At 45.3% G+C, this 19,505-nt stretch overlaps 1 protein-coding gene across 3 annotated transcripts in view; it reads left to right on the top strand.

The window, feature by feature from the left end:
• DIS3L2 (DIS3 like 3'-5' exoribonuclease 2) overlaps positions 1-19,505 on the top strand; it is a 285,607-nt gene that overhangs the window by 219,811 nt on the left and 46,291 nt on the right. For all 3 annotated transcript variants that reach the window (XM_066602644.1, XM_066602662.1, XM_066602653.1), the window contains one exon: positions 15,027-15,106. In XM_066602644.1, the coding sequence (XP_066458741.1) occupies positions 15,027-15,106 (80 nt within the window). The remainder of the gene's footprint in view (positions 1-15,026; positions 15,107-19,505) is intronic.

The following is a 19,505-nucleotide window of genomic DNA, read 5'->3' as shown; positions in this document are numbered from 1 at the left end:
AGCATCGTCTCCAGAACCTTGCTTAATGATGATCGTTGCTGAGGCAGAATCTTCATTTGAAGCTGAACACCACACTGTGCCATTCATCACACCAGGTAGCTCTGGAGCAACATCACTATAGCATTGATGACGATATTACGGTGTGAAGGGCAGTCTTCTTAATGGACGTCTTGATTGCAAGCCTGCTTCAATCGATCTTCAAGAAATTGTCGTTATCAATATTGGAACATCAAAATCTCTATAAATTCCACAGAATGTCTCCCAACTGTGGTGACTGATTCTTAGTGCTCTAGTTCTTCTATGATGATGCCCATATCCTTCTGATCACCACTGTCCTCAAATTAAAGCCATGGTCGTGGCATGCCATTGAGTTTGTGATGTGATAAGATGCAACAACCAACTTGCTGTATGTAACCCTACAATTAAACCTTTAGTTAACTCGTTCGTTTGATAAAATGGTTCTCAGCGTGGTCTTAGTGACCTATTGACTCCCTAATCCATATTATCCTTGATTTTTGAATAAACCCTTAACCCTTTCCAATCCAATTTGTATTTTGGTTTTCCTAAGGGGCTTATTCTTTGTTCTGCAGTTAGACAACGGCGCTATATGCTGGCTAAAGCCAGTACTGCATTAGGTGACATATTGGATAGGCTCCGACAGCAGAGAGGCTGGCAATATACAGTAAGGCCGCCTGCACACGGGCGGAAATCCCACGGTGGCATTTCCCGCGGGATTTCCGCCACTGAAAGCCAGCATAGGAGTGCATTACAATACGCACTCCTATGCAGACAGTCGCAGTTTGGGCGCATGAAATCTCGTGCAGCAAACAAACCGCGGCATGTCCTATTTCGGCACAGAAATGTCACTCACCCGGCCGCCGCCTCCGTTCTGCGCATGCGCTGGCACATGAAAGAGTCGGGGCCGCCGGGCGCGGGTAAGTACGCTCTTCTCCCTGCAGGCGCTGGGGTCAGGTCCCGCAGCGAGAATCTTCGCTGCCGGAACCGACCCGCTCGTCTGCAGGCGGCCTAAGAGAACCCCGGTGGTCGTCTTCCAACATCGGAGCTGTACAGCCTTAAATCATAATGTTTTTAGACGTCAGACAGTGGATTGGAAAGGGTTAATAGATTGCTCACCTTTGACAAAGCATCGAGTTCCCTACCTGGTCCACTCAGCTGCTACTAAAAAAGCTTTAGGCTGGGTTCACACGGGGCATATTCCCGTCGGAAATCTCGCGGTTTGGCCGCAGCAAAAACCGCGAGATTTCCGCCGGGAGAAACGCCGCGGCTTTGAAGCGGCCCGACCGCTCGCTCTTTCGCTGTGGCCAGCGCTCCCATAGAGGAGAGCGCGGCCGCAGCGGAATGAAAAAAAGAATGGACATGCTACATATTCTGAATGGCCGCGGCAAATCCGCCCTGTGTGAACCCAGGCTTATTTTTACTGTGATTCATAACTGGAGTAAGCATCTAAGTTACATCACTAGGAGATTGTTAAACACATTGGTTTGTGTGTCTTATTGTCTTAACATTTCTAAATAAAATTGACTAATCTTGAGACTCTCTGCGTGAGAAAGTAGGGACCACGAACTCGTTAAAGGAGTTCAAGAGGGGCCTGGGTGCTTTCCTTGAGTGCAACAATATTACATGTTTTACAGTCACTGATTTGCTTCAGAATGGTTGTTGATCCAGAAAGGAGTTCTGAATGCCAGATTTGGAGTTGGGAAGAAATTGATCTAAAATGGAGATAAATCCCTTCTTTTGGATCAACGTTGCATGATAATAGACTGAACTGGATTGACATATGTCTCTTTTCAGCCTTAGAAACTGTTACTGTGTTTAAATGATCCAAGCCTGAAGTTTAGGTACTAGTCTAACCCAATGTGTAAAATAGGTGTTCTGCTCCTTTACACTAGGGGGTGTATGTGAGACACCTACACATGCAGTGATATATTCTATGACTGAGCCCAATAGCACCCAAATGACCCTGTTGACTTTTAATTTAATCCATCACTGTTCTGTTGTGGTATCCTTCATTTTGGCACCAAAAATAGCGCTATTTCCTGTGCTACTCTTATTTTAAAATTGTGGATCCGCGGCAAAGCCACGATTGTTAGTGTGAGCATAGCCTTAGCACTGTAATCCATGGGCTTTCAGAATTGATTATTACGAAATTCTCTTTAAAATATAGCATAAATATGGTAAAAAATAAGAATACAACAAATAATGACATTTACTAAGGAGCTCGTCAAATAAACTTTACCCGCCTGTTCGTGCCGTGCGGTTTCATAAAGCAACAAATCTGGCGCACACACAGGACTGGTAAACAGAAGTATTTAATATTTTTTTGTTTGCTGAAAAATGGTCTCTGTTGTAGTAAATGTTTGAAAATGGGAAAATTCCTGACAATTTCTGAATGTGCTTGAGCGATACTCCCTATGTATCCTCTTCAGCATAGTAACTACCTTTCCATTGCAAATGACTATGCAACCTAATGGCACGAACAACCCTTACTTTCTGCATGATGTCATTGCGCCTCTACTCAATGTTGTATTCCATCCTCGTCTACGCAATCTCGTGACCGGTAACGATTGGCCAATTATGCTATAGATTTCAGAAATAAAAGTTTAATATAGTAATGTTAGGGGCACTTTTAGATTTGCCAGATGAAATATGTTTGAGAGTTTACATTTTAACTTCCTCAAACTCCTTGAAAAGCTTGGTCTCAGGCAGGTAGATTAACGCCTTGTGCCTTTATGCTCTGCCTGGCACCTCTCAACTGCAAAGACTTAAAATAAACACACTGTCACTTTGCCATCTATGCCAGCTTTATCATAGTTCGTGTTTGGGAAAATCTAGGATGACACGTAGTACTTGGTATCCAATACATGTACCACACATTCTCCTAATGTCAGTTCTCTTGGCCCATCCAACCATTTTGGTTTATGCCCCTTTCAGGCTATTCACTGAACTCCGGTATCTGTATAGTGTTATTTTAACGTTAAAATTGTAGTGTGAGATTTGATGTTTTCTTTATGCGGTGTGAAAGAACATGGCCATTTAAGGTATCCAGCCTAAGCTTGTGTGTATGTGGTTAAAAAAAACAGCCGTATGTCTTCATCCTTTTGTCAAAAGTTTTTCATTCTATTTAGATCAGTTATAGAGCAATACATATTTCACAATTATCATATTGTATGCATTCTCAAGATATGGAAAGCCACCATTGAGCATTTATTCTTCGGTAGCGGACCTGAAAAATGTTTATAGTAAATGTTTATTATACTGTACATAGTTAAAACCCTTGAATCTAAGGTGCTAAGTCACGGAGCCTTGTTCTGCTTGGAGCAAGTGATATATACAGTACTGCACATAACGTTGTAATCAGAAGAAAATGCTACAAATGCTTCCAAGAATAGAAGGGTTAATAGTTAATTCTGGTCAATTAACACAATGCAAAGTGAATGAACAAAAGAGAAATCTAAATCAAATCTATATTTGGTGTGGCCACCCTTTTGCCTTTTAAAGCCGCATCAATTCTTCTAGGTACACTTGCACAGTTTGTCAAGGAACTAGTAAGGGACATTGTTCCAAACATCTTGAAGAACTAACCAGAGATCTTTTGTCGATGGAGGCTTGTTCAAATCCTTCTTTCTCTTCATGTAATCCCAGACAGACTTGCTGCTGAGATCAGGGCTCTGCAGCAGGCCAACAGCCCCAAACATACAGCTAATGTCATTCAGCATGAAGAACAAGGAGTCCAGGAAGTGATGATATGGCCCCCATAGAGCGCTGAGCTCAACATCACCGAGTCTGTCTGGGATTGCACGAAGAGAAAGAAGGATTTGAGCACGCCTACATCCACAGAAGATCTGTGGTTACTTCTCCAACATGTTTGGAACAACCTCCCTGCAGAGTTGGGTAATTAACTATCTAAAGCCCATGTAAATAATCTGTTAAAACCTCAATTATTTCCAGTCTCATGAGAATCTGTCACTATTTTAATGTTGCCCCAAGGGCAGAATAAACTGGTGCCACACCCTGATCATAGCATTGATTTTATGAGAAGAGCAGCAGCCAAAAGTAAGTGACTCAGTGTTTTTGTGCTGCAGTGTAGTCCATGATATCGATGAGCTGCAACCACCCCTGCCTACCTCCCTGCCGCTGATTGACTGCTGTCTTTCCATCTTTGTTAGCATACTTGACATAAAGTCAAAAGCAAGTGACCTATCACTGCAGACAGGTGGTCTAAAGGCCCATTTAAACGCAAAGACACTCTTTCAAACGATTGAAAGATTGACAGTTTTAGCGATTGTTTTGCATAAACTGCTAATGGACACTAATGTCCATTAGTAGTTTATTACCTTCATTTGCATGTAAATGAGCCTCCAGCAGGTGTTTGCGAATTCTAGCATGTTGTCTGGACTTTGCACTCAGCTGCATTGTCTTCGCATGGGCTATCAGCTGAATACAATGTAATCAGCTGCTCCAGTGGAGAACACAGTGTGCAGTCCCTGCGATCTCTCTCCGGCTGCATGATGAATTTTAAGCTCCCCTAAAAATCATCATCGTTCAGCCGAAGAATGAAATATGGAACCATTTGCACGCAACGATTATCGCTCAAAAGCCATCGTTTGAATGATTTTTGAGCGATAATCATTGCGTGTAAATAGGGCTTTACACTAGTTTATACTGCACTCAGATAGGGTAGCATAAATATGGTGACAGATTGCTTTTAATAATGGAATACATTGATATTGAACTATTGATTTAAAGCACCCCTCCAGGCCTGGACAAAGATGGCTGAATCACTTCTCTAGTTAGTTGATGCACACTATACAATAGTATACATTAGTAGTCTAGGGCACTACATGCTTATCTGAATGGACAGCGCTGCTCAAAGTAGGTGAAGTCTCAAAATAATAATGCATACTAGCGAGTAGCCGCAGCTCGAAGCACCCATAGCAGAAAATTAGCATTCCTCAAAAAAAAATATGTTGCCCACCAAGACATAACTAGACCAACATACATCAGATCCTGGGAAATGGAGCTCAAAATAAAACTATCAGATAAAGAGGTGAAGTCAATACTGAGCAACTCACATGGACATTCAAGATGTATCAGATTACAAGAGAACCACTACGAACTTATCACTCGCTGGTACAAAACACCAGAGTGGTTATTTGCCTATCAACTCGCAAACTCGAACCTGTGCTGGCGATGCAACAAAGCTATAGGCTCTCTGGAGCATATTTGGTGGTCCTGCCCACAAATTAGACCCTTCTGGAGACAAATTGAAAATAAAATAAGAGAAGTAGCCTGCAGATCATTCAAGCTTCTTCCAGAACACACATTTTTGGCAAAACCGTCCACAGACTATAGACCGTCAAAAGCAAACTTGATCACACACCTCCTATCGGCAGCAAAAGCTTTAATTCCCACCTTCACTCAATGGATAGCCAAAGTTAATGAAATTCGCCGCTTTGAAGAACTAACGAGCTGGGCTTGTAGGACACATGAGCAATTTAAGAAAACATGGGACTGTTGGTCTAACAACCCCCTTACTTCACGATAGAATACCCACAATGAAACATGATCACAGACCCCTTCTCACATCAATACACTTGAAACCTAAAATCGAAAATTCCTTTACCCGAAGGATGCCTTATATTAACATTGTTATATCGTGTTATTAGCTACTGTATATTACAGGAAAATTCTAGTTGCCCGTACCCCTTCCCCCTTCTACCTTCCCCTTTCATCTCCCTCCCCCCCCCCACCCCGCCTAATCCAAGAAAAAACCTTGGAAAACTGTATTGCAATTTTTTTATTCAACCACTGTACTAAGTGAATAATTGTATATGCTTCCTGTAACTGTTGAACATATACATGTCTTTCTTGAATAAATAAAGAATAAATATAAAAAAAATAATAATGCATACTAATGCACAATATATACCAGCTAGTCAGAAAAGCTGGTGCAGCAATCTGTATTTGCCCAGGCTCCAGGTCACTTTAATGGTATTCTTAAAGAGGTTTTCTGACAGTGCCCCAGTGTAGGGAATGGCGTTTTTAAAAGCCATTATTCATCTTCTCACATTGCATTGGGTCTATCACTGAACAACACTGTCCTCTCCACTAGAAGTAAAGATGTCATATGTATCACGGATATGACCGCAGCAACCTATTGCTGGACTTAGTGGTCATGTGTACTAAAGACATGGAACTGCCGAGGCCAGCGATGAACCGGACGTCTCCAATTCCTTGATCAGGATCGGAGTGGAGAGGATTATTTTGGTGGCGGATGGATCAGAAGCGGTTTGGAAAATCTGCAGTCTTGAATAAACCCTTACTTGTTGATACATTTCCCTCAACACTAATTATCCTAATACGAAGATGGATGAATACCTCTAGTCTAGTTCTCTATAGAGGCAGGAATATTAATATGTTTTTTTAATTAAGATGTGTGGCCGTCCTTTTGGTTTAGTTTCCCTGTCCAAAACCACTCTACGTTCACACTGCTCCCCTCTACAGTTTATCAAGAGGTGAAGTAGCTCCCAGGCCTTTATGGAACCTTTTCGTGTCAGTGATGGATGAGAACAGCTTCAAACCCAGTGAACATCAAAGCAATGGTGATTGCCTGCTGGATGTAGAAGATGGAGGGACTACAAAAGGAAGCATGGTTCCTTCCCACTAAGTGACCCATCATCCAATGGCATCTTGTGTGTTTGTACACATCGAAGAGAGAGGAAGCCTCCTGCTGTTACTTAGAAAACAAGGAACACAAAGGCACTTTTGGGAAGTTGCCCTGCAGTTTCAATACGGCTTCTCACACCCTGTCCACAGAACATCTAAATCCCATTTACAGAGGTGAAGTTCTCAAAGCCTGAAAATGGAACATATTGGGAGGGTTTTGGGGAGTCAGAGTTCCGACACAATGGACCTTTGGCAGTCTTTTCCTCTGAATATCAGAGCCCATGACTAATCGCATTAAAGGTGACCCCATGAGCATTAACACTTATTGTGTTTGCGTGGTTTTGTGCTGTGTGAATGATGTTCTCTATTGTGAATCAGTCATGCAGATTGCAATTATCAGATTTTACTTTTCCCCACTTGTCAACCAAGGCGACAAGGCACTTTTATACTACCTAATGAATTTTTATGATCTTCCCCTTTCTTCAGTTTTAAAGTAATGTACCATGATGAGTGTCTGCTTGTTTATTTTGTAATAAATCTGCAAACCCTGTTGCCAGCAAATTGTTGTCCTAAGATGCTTTCTACCTCCCATTTCTCGCATTATTTTTCTGATATTGAAAGCAATACTAGATGTTCTTAAAGGAGCGTTACTTTTTCTAGTCTCACGAAACAGTGTTTGGGTTGATTGTTGAGGTTCTGAGGTTCTGACATCTACGTTGCCCATATAATACTTACATGTAGTGTTTTTCTTTTATTCCCTTTTTGACTTCTAGCCAGATGATCTCTTAAGGTATATGTGCTCAGCAATGTATAGCTCTATGGCTTCTAGAAAGATGGCTATTGTGTTGAGATTCCTTCTTTCCATCTGGTGGATTAATGTGTTGCATCTTCATAAATGGCAAGCATTGTCTTGTAGTCTTCATGAACCGATATTGGGGGCTGCTTTGTTTAAAGTTCTCTGGAAAGTCAAACCATATAGAATATTCCAAAATAAATGGTTTACCATGTAATGGTGACAGGACTGCTGAAAAGTTCTTGTTATGGACACTGTACCAGCCCACTGGATAGAATCTGTACATAAACTAGATTTACTGTACATTCCAAAACTGAGCTTGACATTATTTTTTTTGGATTTCATATTCCCCCTTGCAGTACTGAATTTGGTCAACGTCAGCCATATCTATATCACTGCATATGTAGTCTAATACTACAGGCTAATAAGACACTGTGTAACCCTAGTGGGTGAGCCTCTATACACCACTATGTTCCCTCCTAGAAGCACCCATCATTCTATTTGAAAGGCTAAAACTCAAAAATCCTAGAGCTTTAAAAAAAAAACTTTGAAGATACATTCATAGAAGTGTATGAGTGTCGTAACACAGCAGTGTGCATCAGCGCTTAGGCTTTAATTCTTGTATGAAAAGCTTTGTGGAACCTTCTTGTGTATTAAATGAATGCATGATGTGTAGAGGTGAGCGAACGTACTCGTCCGAGCTTGATACTCGTTCGAGTATTAGCGTGTTCGAGATGCTCGTTACTCGAGGCGATCACCACGCGATGTTCGAGTTACTTTCACTTTCATCTCTGAGACGTTAGCGCGCTTTTCTGGCCAATAGAAAGACAGGGAAGGCATTACAACTTCCCCCTGCGACGTTCAAGCCCTATACCACCCCCCTGCAGTGAGTGGCTGGCGAGATCAGGTGTTACCCGAGTATATAAATCGGGCCCTCCTGCGGCTCGCCACAGATGCATTCTGACAGAGATCAGGGAAAGTGCTGCTGATGCCGGAGCTGCTATAGGGAGAGCGTTAGGAGTTATTTTAGGCTTCAAGAACCCCAACGGTCCTTCTTAGGGCCACATCTGACCGTGTGCAGTACTGTTGAGGCTGCTTTTAGCAGTGTTGCACAATTTTTTTTTTTTTGTATATCGGCCGTGCAGAGCATTGCGTCCGCAGTCTGCAGTCATTGTACAGAGTATAGGGGCAGTACTGGTGAGGCAGGGAAAGAGATATTCACGCTATATACGCAGTGGGCTTTTTCCAAAAAATTGATCGCCGTCATCCCGCCAGAGGGAAACAGTATACATAATATTATACGCTGCCTACAGTATCTGTCTGCTGTATCAGCTCAGCATTTTAAAAAAATAGAAGCAAAATACTTAAGGCCTACTACTGGCCTTTGGCCACTTGACTGCTTCTGCGCTGTGAATTCCACTTGCTCAGTCATACGCACCTACGTCTCACTACAGGCGTGCGCAAAATTGTTTCCTGGCTCTGCTGTGCGTTCCGTAAGGGAAGTCAGCCTCCAACCACAGGCCAATAAGCGGCACATTTAATTACAGCGTTCTGTTTCTGCACTACTGGTAATACAGCATGCTGAGGGGTAGGGGTAGGCCTAGAGGACGTGGACGCGGGCGAGGACGCGGAGGCCCAAGTCAAGGTGTGGGCACAGGCCGAGCTCCTGATCCAGGTGTATCGCAGCCGACTGCTGCAGGATTAGGAGAGACACACGTTTCTGGCGTCCCCACATTCATCTCACAATTAATGGGTCCACGCGGTAGACCTTTATTAGAAAATGAGCAGTGTGAGTAGGTCCTGTCGTGGATGGCAGAAAGTGCATCCAGCAATCTATCGACCACCCAGAGTTCTGCGCCATCCACTGCTGCAACTTTGAATCCTCTGGCTGCTCCTCCTTCCTCCCAGCCTCCTCACTCCATTACAATGACACATTCTGAGGAGCAGGCAGACTCCCATGAACTGTTCCCGGGCCCCTGACCAGAATGGCCAGCAATGGTTCCTCTCCCACCGGAGGAGTTTGTCGTGACCGATGCCCAACCTTTGGAAAGTTCCCGGGGTCCGGGGGATGAGGCTGGGGACTTCCGGCAACTGTCTCAAGACCTTTCAGTGGGTGAGGAGGACGATGACGATGAGACACAGTTGTCTATCACTCAGGTAGTAGTAATTGGAGTAAGTCCGAGGGAGGAGCGCACAGAGGATTCGGAGGAAGAGCAGCAGGACGATGAGGTGACTGACCCCACCTGGTTTGCTACGCCTACTGAGGACAGGTCTTCAGAGGGGGAGGCAAGTGCAGCAGCAGGGCAGGTTGGAAGAGGCAGTGCGGTGGCCAAGGGTAGAGGCAGGGCCAGACCGAATAATCCACCAACTGTTTCCCAAAGCGCCCCCTCGCGCCATGCCACCCTGCAGAGGCCGAGGTGCTCAAAGGTCTGGCAGTTTTTCACTGAGAGTGCAGACGACCGACGAACAGTGGTGTGCAACCTTTGTCGCGCCAAGATCAGCCGGGGAGCCACCACCACCAGCCTCACCACCACCAGCATGCGCAGACATATGATGGCCAAGCACCCCACAAGGTGGGACGAAGGCCGTTCGCCGCCTCCGGTTTGCACCGCTGCCTCTCCCCTTGTGCCCCAACCTGCCACTGAGATCCAACCCCCCTCTCAGGACACAGGCACTACCGTCTCCTGGCCTGCACCCTCACCTCCGCTGTGCTCGGCCCCATCCACCAATGTCTCTCAGCGCACCGTCCAGCCGTCGCTAGCGCAAGTGTTGGAGCGCAAGCGCAACTACGCCGCCACGCACCCGCACGCTCAAGCATTAAACGTGCACATAGCCAAATTTATCAGCCTGGAGATGCTGCCATATAGGGTTGTGGAAACGGAGGCTTTCAAAGGTATGATGGCGGCGGCCCCGCGCTACTCAGTTCCCAGTCGCCACTACTTTTCCCGATGTGCCGTCCCAGCCCTGCACGACCACGTCTCCCGCAACATTGTACGCGCCCTCACCAACGCGGTTACTGCCAATTCCACTTAACAACGGACACGTGGACAAGCACAGGCGGGCAGGGCCACTATATCTCCCTGACGGCACCTTGGGTGAATTTAGTGGAGGCTGGACAGAGTCAGAGCCTGGGACCGCTCACCTCCTACCCACCCCCAGAATTGCGGGCCCCAGCTCGGTGGTGGTATCTGCGGCGGTGTATGCTTCCTCCACTAAACCACCCTCCTCCTCCTCCTCCTACGCAACCTCTGTCTCGCAATCAAGATGTGTCAGCAGCAGCACGTCGCCAGCAGTCGGTGTCGCGCGGCACGGCAGCACAGCGGTGGGCAAGCGTCAGCAGGCCGTGCTGAAACTACTCAGCTCACGGACGCTGCCACCCTGCGCACCCTGCAACATCGGTTTCATCTGCCAGTGCACCGACTGCTGTGCGACGTGCCCACACGGTGGAACTCTACGCTCCACATGTTGGCCAGGCTCTATGAGCAGCGTAGAGCTATAGTGGAATACCAACTCCAACATGGGCGGCGCAGTGGGAGTCAGCCTCCTCAATTCTTTACAGAAGAGTGGGCCTGGTTGGCAGACATCTGCCAGGTCCTTGGAAACTTTGAGGAGTCTACCCAGATGGTGAGCGGCGATGCTGCAATCATTAGCGTCACCATTCCTCTGCTATGCCTCTTGAGAAGTTCCCTGCAAAGCATAAAGGCAGATGCTTTGCGCTCGGAAACAGAGGCGGGGGAAGACAGTATGTCGCTGGATAGTCAGAGCACCCTCCTGTCTATATCTCAGCGTGTTGAGGAGGAGGAGGAGGGGGAAGAGACAGCTTGGCCCACTGCTGAGGGTACCCACGCTGCTTGCCTGACATCCTTTCAGCGTGTATGGCCTGAGGAGGAGGAGGAGGATGTGGATCCTGAAAGTGATCTTCCTAGTGAGGACAGCCATGTGTTGCGTACAGGTACCCTGGCACACATGGCTGACTTCATGTTAGGATGCCTTTCTCGTGACCCTCGCGTTACACGCATTCTGGTCACTACGGATTACTGGGTGTACACACTGCTCGACCCACGGTATAAGGAGAACCTTTCCACTCTCATACCCGAAGAGGAAAGGGGTTCGAGAGTGATGCTATACCACAGGACCCTGGCGGACAAACTGATGGTAAAATTCCCATCCGACAGTGCTAGTGGCCGAAGGCGCAGTTCCGAGGGCCAGGTAGCAGGGGAGGCGCAGAGATCAGGCAGCATGTACAGCACAGGCAGGGGAACACTCTCTAAGGCCTTTGACAGCTTTCTGGCTCCCCAGCAAGACTGTGTCACCGCTCCCCAGTCAAGGCTGAGTCGGCGGGAGCACTGTAAAAGGATGGTGAGGGAGTACGTAGCCGATCGCACGACCATCCTCTGTGACGCCTCTGCCCCCTACAACTACTGGGTGTCGAAGCTGGACACGTGGCCTGAACTCGCGCTGTATGCCCTGGAGGTGCTTGCTTGTCCTGCGGCTAGCGTCTTGTCAGAGAGGGTGTTTCGTGCGGCTGGGGGAATCATCACGGATAAGCGTACCCGCCTGTCAACCGACAGTGCCGACAGGCTTACACTCATCAAGATGAACAAAGCCTGGATTTCCCCAGACTTCTCTTCTCCACCAGCGGACAGCAGCGATACCTAAACAATACATAGGCTGCACCCGCGGATGGAAGCATTGTTCTTTATCACCATCAAAAACGTGGACCTTTTAGCTTCATCAATCTGTGTATAATATTCATCCTCCTCCTCCTGCTCCTCCTCCTGAAACCTGACGTAATCACGCCGAACGGGCAATTTTTCTTAGGCCCACAAGGCTCAGTCATATAATTTTTGTAAACAATTTTTATACGTTTCAATGATCATTAAAGCGTTGAAACTTTCACCTGAACCAATTTTTATTTTAACTGGGCTGCCTCCAGGCCTAGTTACAAATTAAGCCACATTAACCAAAGCGATTAATGGGTTTCACCTGCCCTCTTGGTTGGGCATGGGCAATTTTTCTGACGTACATTAGTACTGTTGGTACACCAATTTTTTGGGGCCCTCGCCTACAGTGTAATCCAATTAATTTTTTGCCCACCTTGATTAAAGCTGACGTTACATCAGCTGTGCTGGGCACTGGAATGGGATATATTTATGTACCGCCGGTGGGTTCCAGGGAGCCACCCATGCTGTGGGTCCACAGGGAGTTGTAACTGCATGTGTCCACTTCTAAAGAACCCCAGTGTGACTGGGGCATGCAGTGTGGGCCGAAGCCCACCTGCATTTAATCGGACGTTACCTCAGCTGTGATGGGCACTGCAATGGGATACATTTATGTACAGCCGGTGGGTTCCAGGGAGCCACCCATGCTGTGGGTGCACACGGAATTCCCATTGCGGAGTTGTACCTGCCTGTGACTATTTATAAAAAACCGCGGTCTAACTGGGGCATGCAGACACCTTGACAGAATGAATAGTGTGTGGCACATAGGTTCCCCACATTGCTATGCCCACCTGTGCAGCTCCTGATGGCGGTGGCACAGGATTATATTTCTCATTGCTTCTGTACAGCATTGTGGGCTATCGCCCCGTCCCTTTTAAAGAGGGTCACTGCCTAGCCGTGCCAACCCTCTGCAGTGTGTGCCTGCGGTTCCTCCTCATGGCAGACGCACTTATAAATAGACATGAGGGTGGTGTGGCATGAGTGCAGCTGAAGGCTGCGCAGGGACACTTTGGTGTGTGCTGTGGACACTGCGTTGTGCGGTGGGGGGGGGGGGGGGGGGGGGGTTGGCAGCATGTAACCCAGGAGAAGTGGCAGCGGAGTGTCATGCAGGCAGTGATTGTGCTTTGTTGGAGGTAGTGTGGTGCTTAGCTAAGGTATGCATTGCTAATGAGGGCTTTTCAGAAGTAAAAGTTGTTGGGAGGAGGTGGGGGGGGGGGCCCACTCTTGCTGCTATTGTGGCTTAATAGTGGGACCTGGGAACTTGAGATGCAGCCCAACATGTAGCCCTTCACCTGCCCTATCCGTTGCTGTGTCGTTCCCATCACTTTCTTGAATTGCCCAGATTTTCACAAATGAAAACCTTAGCGGAGCATAGGTCCCATACAAAAATGCTTGGGTCGCCCATTGACTTCAATGGGGTTTGTTACTCGAAACGAACCCTCGAGCATCGCGATAATTTCATCCCGAGTAACGAGCACCCGAGCATTTTGGTGCTCGCTCATCTCTAATGATGTGTCATTTGGAATTCTAAATTGTAGCCTTTACATTATGGTGATCAATCTAATTTTTTTTTCCATATGTTCATGAATTAATAATATTATGTTAATCATTCCTCACCTCAACTAAAAGCTGAACAGTTTCTATAGAAAACGCCCCGATTATTTAACATTTTTGGAAACTGTTCCTATCTTTTATGTCAAATTTTTGTCACTTTAGCAGCCAACCCTTTAAGCTATTCAAATGTAAACACTGTAGCTTTATGTATATATCCTGGCTCTCTCAAGATATAGTCAAAGAACTGAAGAATAAATGGTTTACAAAACACTGTACTCTCTATATTTGCTACTTGTAGAATAGAACAATGTTGGTTTTTCACATTAGTTGAGTTTCTTCCACAAATATACTAGTTTTCCATTGTGGACCGGGACTTGAAGTGGCTGCACTTGCAAGATGATAAAATGGGGGTTAAATTAATTTTTACTAAAAATATAGCCTGTATTTAAGACACCTGCACACAAAATAGTTTGTGGACTTCTGTAGGATAGTGTTGTGGGATTGCTCAGTGTGTAGAGATAGCTGTTAGGAGCAGTTCAGCCTCTCCCCTCATTGCCTATAGTGTTCAGTGTTAAGCTTTTACAACAAACGGAGTAATTCTGCATGATGAATGAGGTAACCACTATCCCTGTCCCCAAAATTGAAGGTAACAGAAAAAGTTAGCCTAATAATCGGTGTGAAAAATATTATTTTTTTTAACCCCTTATTGACACTGGGCGTAAGGTTACGTCCTGCACGTTTAGGGTGTATATGGAGGGAGATGGCAGGCGATCTCTCTCCATACATGTTCTTCAAGATAGGTCATCAATACTTGATCAGTGGTGGTCTACAGTTTGGGATACACGCTGATTAGCTGCTAAAGGCTGCAGCACTTGGTGAGTGCTGTGGCCTCTTCTCAGGCCTGTAAATGTCCTGTTCAGGGGTCACATGGCCTGAGAGCAGCTCAGTTTCATTCAAGTGAATGGGACTGAGCTGCAATACTAGCAGTAGTCTGAAGTGACAGCAGTGCTTACCTGAATGTCGCTGTTGCCTCAATCAGCTGATCACGGGGGTACTTAGTGGTGAAACCCTTCCAATCTTCATGACCTAGATTATCTGTAACCTTTTAAAATTCACTCATATGAAGGTACATAAAATACGGTATTGTTTTTAAGTATTGTCTTCATGTGGCTGTGCAGCTTGTGCTCATTTACATAATATACCTGGGCCTTGTTAATTAATGAAGTACATTGCATTAAATCATTACTAACGTTTTATTTTTTCTTTCACAGTTAAAACTATCCTTCACATTAGACAAGGAGAATGGGATGCCTCAAGGCTGCTACATTTACAATTATAGAGACAGCAACAAGTAAGTTAATAATAGAGGTGAGACTTTGGGGAAATGGCTAGCATTGGTCAATTTTGTAATCTATACATAACCCTCACGGTAAATAACCCTCACGGTGAGCTTTATAGGGGTCTAATCTATCTATGAACTTAATAGAATTGTAGAGATTCAGGCATACAACTTTTATCATGTTGCCCCTGAAATAACAGGCTTTACATGTTCTACACCAGATATAAATAACCTATAAGATCATTGTGACCAGTTATTTTTGCTGAACGAGGAGAACACGTCAGGTATATCAAGAAGAAATCTTCAGGTTCTGAACATCTGCACTTCATATGTGAGACTTAAGTGATAAAAAAAAGCTAAAAAAGCCCATAAATCTGACAATAGATCACTTGATTTTGATCAGTATTGATATGAGGATCCTTTCACTGCTGTGCATCACTCCATTAGTATGCTGTGTGGTACTGTTGTAGTTTGACATTTTATTACTAGATGGCAGAAGAATCACAACACTCGTATCACGAGGTGTAAATACATGCAAAGCCGACCACGTTGTGTGAGTGGAAGAAGTCTTAACTGTTCTATGATCCCAATGTTTTGACATATCCAATGTGTGGCAATACTAACCAAAGAGCGGGGCCCACCTACATCATTTGATCAGTCTTGTCACCAGATTGCATTTCTGAAAGCTGTTTTTATGCTTCTCCTTCCTGCTGGATCCACTTCTGGCTTTTGATGAAAAAATGCATGTGTGGTTCCAGCCTTAAAGGGGTTGTCCCGCGCCGAAACGGCTTTTTTTTTTTTTTTCAATAGGCCCCCCGTTCGGCGCGAGACAAACACAAGGGATGGGTTAAAAAAAAAAAAAGTTTAGTACTTACCCGAATCCCCGCTCTGCGGCGACTTCTTACTTACCTTACCAAGATGGCCGCTGGGATCTTCACCCACGATGCACCGCGGGTCTTCTCCCATGGTGCACCGTGGGCTCTGTGCGGTCCATTGCCGATTCCAGCCTCCTGATTGGCTGGAATCGGCACACGTGACGGGGCGGAGCTACGCGATGACGCGTAGAAGGGGGCGGAGCCAGAACGCCGCTCGTGCCGAGACCCAAGAGAAGGGAGAAGACCCTTCTGCGCAAGCGCGTCTAATCGGGAGATTAGACGCTGAAATTAGACGGCACCATGGAGACAGGGACGCCAGCAACGGAGCGGGTAAGTGAATAACTTCTGTATGGCTCATATTTAATGCACGATGTATATTACAAAGTGCATTAATATGGCCATACAGAAGTGCTTACCCCCACTTGCTTTTTCGGGACAACCCCTTTAAGGAACTTTAGAGATTGTTCTGTACAGGGTTGACAGTGGGTGCCAGGAATTGTTGGGGGGTGGGGGGTGCGCACCCAGAACCCCTAAACATAAAATGCAGATATTTAGCGAATTATTGTCTGCATATTTTAGCACCTGCCAAATCGGCACGAAAATCTTGTACTGATATAGGACTTTGTTTTATGAAACTGTTTAAAGGGGTTGTCCCTCTCCTGGCAGTTTTGCTGCAATAAACAGACAGCTCTTTACACTGCACAGTGGCCAGGGTTGGTACTGCAGGCCCATTCACTTTAATCGGGATGACTTAGTGAATCCTGCATTTAGCATGGGGTTGGACCAGATGACACTGCAGGTCCTTTCCAACTCTATGGTTCTATGAACTTGGGTCACAAGTTGCAAAGTTCGGAGCAGTCTGCTTCCTGCAGCAAAACTGCTGGAAGTGGGACAAGCTCTTTAAGAGCTCACTCACACGAGCGTATCTGGCCTACATATTATACATGTATTTCTTACATGTGTATTATGCAGTACACAGTAAATATACATGTAACATGCATTTTTGCTGCATATGTTAAATCCCCATAACCTATGTTAGTGTGTAATATGCACCACAATACGGCATGCTGCATTTTTTTAACGCAGTTGTGAATGGCGCATTAACAGTCATCGGGTTTTTGGCACTGCATATTATGCGCATGAAAAAGACATGCGTAATATGTAGGCCAGATACGCCCATGTGAGTGAGCCCTAATAGTTGCACCAAGCTGTAAGTTCTTTGACGCAGTAATCTGATGGATTCATGACATGCAGGCTCCCCACAACCTCCAGCCTCTGATTAACAGTAAGGCTTCATTGACACAGGTGAGGGCAATATCGGGCAGAGAAACCTGGCTTGATATCGCACTTCTCAACGTGTGTTCTACCTGCGGATGCAAGGCGTTTTTGCATGAAAAATGCCTCGCATCACTTCCTTAAAATTGTTTCATATGCATCGGAGGATCAGCAAGTGTTTCCCATTGACTTCAATGGGAAACCTCACAACGCACTCGCATGCACATTGTACAATGCCATGTGTTTAACTGCCCTATTGAAAACAATTGGCGATGCATTCCGAGGGATGCAAAAAAGTAGGACATGCAGCAATGTGTACCTCACAGAAGCGCTGCGAGGGAAAATATCGTTCATGTGTTTGCCTCCATTCAAAAGAATGGATTTCGAGTTTTATGCGTCTCGCAACGGAAAAAACTTGCACAAGTTTCACGCTTGTGTGTATGTAGCCTATTAAATAGAATGTCAAATTCTACAGTGGAAGGAAAAAAACTGACACTGGTTAGCATAAGTACATACTGTAGTTTACAGTGAATATCTTCTAGTACAAAATATGTCTAATTGCAGTCTTTTGAGTAATTATGTTTTAGGATATGTGTTTAGAATAATTAAGCCATTCCCTTGAGTTTGCAAGCCCCATCATTTTCACTTTCTTTTGCCTACGGGTGCCAGTGTACTGCTGCATGCTGTGCTGATACAATCTCTACATGTGCACTAGATTGATAAATATCGCACTCTGTGTTAGTGAATAGCTCGTTAAACCTTTAAGCATGTGTACAATGTTCACCTGTCGCGTGCCAAGGATGAGCTCATGGGAACAAGTCTAGAGTTGTATATGGCTGTGAAAGCTGTTCTGTTCCATCCATGAGCTAACGATTAGTGTCTTACACCAGTGATGTAACTGATGTGTTCCTCCACGTTGTAGGTTGCACAGTCATACGTATGAGTTCCCTCCCCCACATAGGTGACTGTATTGGACCTTTTACCTCTTCTCAGGTGATATGATTATAGTGATCATAACGGCAGCATTGGAGTTTGACCAAGTGTGTGGAAATGCCAGCCTATGATTAGAATTATCCACTTTTTGCCAAGCACGCCCCAGGCTAGTTAACCCTATGTACCTTCCCTGTACCTTTTGTACTCATGCAATTTCCCCATGTACATTAAATTCTAGTCTTGAGTTGTCATCTGTAGCAATGCATATGTTTGACCTGAATGCTGTACTTTGGTTGAACTTGGAACCCCCCTGACACCATCTCCAGCAGTTTCCCTGGCTTTTTCTCTGCGGTGCGGCTTTCTGTGTCTATCTTGACCTCTCCTCTGTAACTTGTGCTCTTGTTGTCTTAAACTTATGAAAGTTGTGTTCTCTGGAGTTATTGCAGCATCTTATTTTAGAAAGACAATGAAGGATATATGAAGCCGGAATTAGTTTTATATATACCATTAGGTATTGTAGGCACCCTTTAGGAAAGTTATTTTTCTGACTTTAATGATCACAAATAGAAATGCTATTGAATTTTAAGCTTAAAGATAAAATCTACTTTAAAAAATATTATTCTTGATGATATCAGCGAAAGCTGTACCCTTTGTAAAGATATTTTTATGAAGGGTGAATTAGTTATTGACTCCACTTGGAAACTCGAGTGGGCCGGTTGGGTCCAGGGGCGGACACACCGCCTATACAGCAGATTTGGTGAAGCAGTCAGGCGTCCCTTGAGTTAATTTTTTAAAATCTAGTTTAGTTGGAGAAATCAAGTGAAATTACTGAAGTAACATCTATACTCGTCTATGTCGCTTCTCTCAACCTCTTCAGTAAGCCTATTCTGGTCCCCCGCTGACTTCCTAGTAGTGTAATCACATGATGAGCACACATGATCAATGACCTCATTGAATGGCTGTGATTGGTTAACCCAGCGCCGGCTTTCATTGGCTGACGCGCGGCACTGAGTTACCAATCAGCATGCAAGCCTCACATCCAGAAAGCAATGCTCTGTGTCATTGTGGAGGAGGGATCGTCAGCCTGCAACAGCGCCGCAGACCATCGCGAGGACAAAATGCCGGCGACAGATGAGTATAGATTGATTTTTTTTTACTGAGCCCCCATCCTGAGCCTCAGCTTGCAAGTTTTTTGACGTTCAAGCAAGCTCGAACACCAAGTTTTTGCTTGTAAATCAGAGCAAAAATTCAGGAGAGAGCCTACTCGCAAGTCAAAAAACTCACAAGCTGAGGTGCTTGCATCCAGAGGTACCACTGGAGGCACCTGT

Source organism: Eleutherodactylus coqui, chromosome 1, assembly GCF_035609145.1.
Source record: "Eleutherodactylus coqui strain aEleCoq1 chromosome 1, aEleCoq1.hap1, whole genome shotgun sequence".
Classification (NCBI taxonomy): domain Eukaryota; kingdom Metazoa; phylum Chordata; class Amphibia; order Anura; family Eleutherodactylidae; genus Eleutherodactylus; species Eleutherodactylus coqui.
This window is presented reverse-complemented; position numbering and strand designations above follow the sequence as displayed.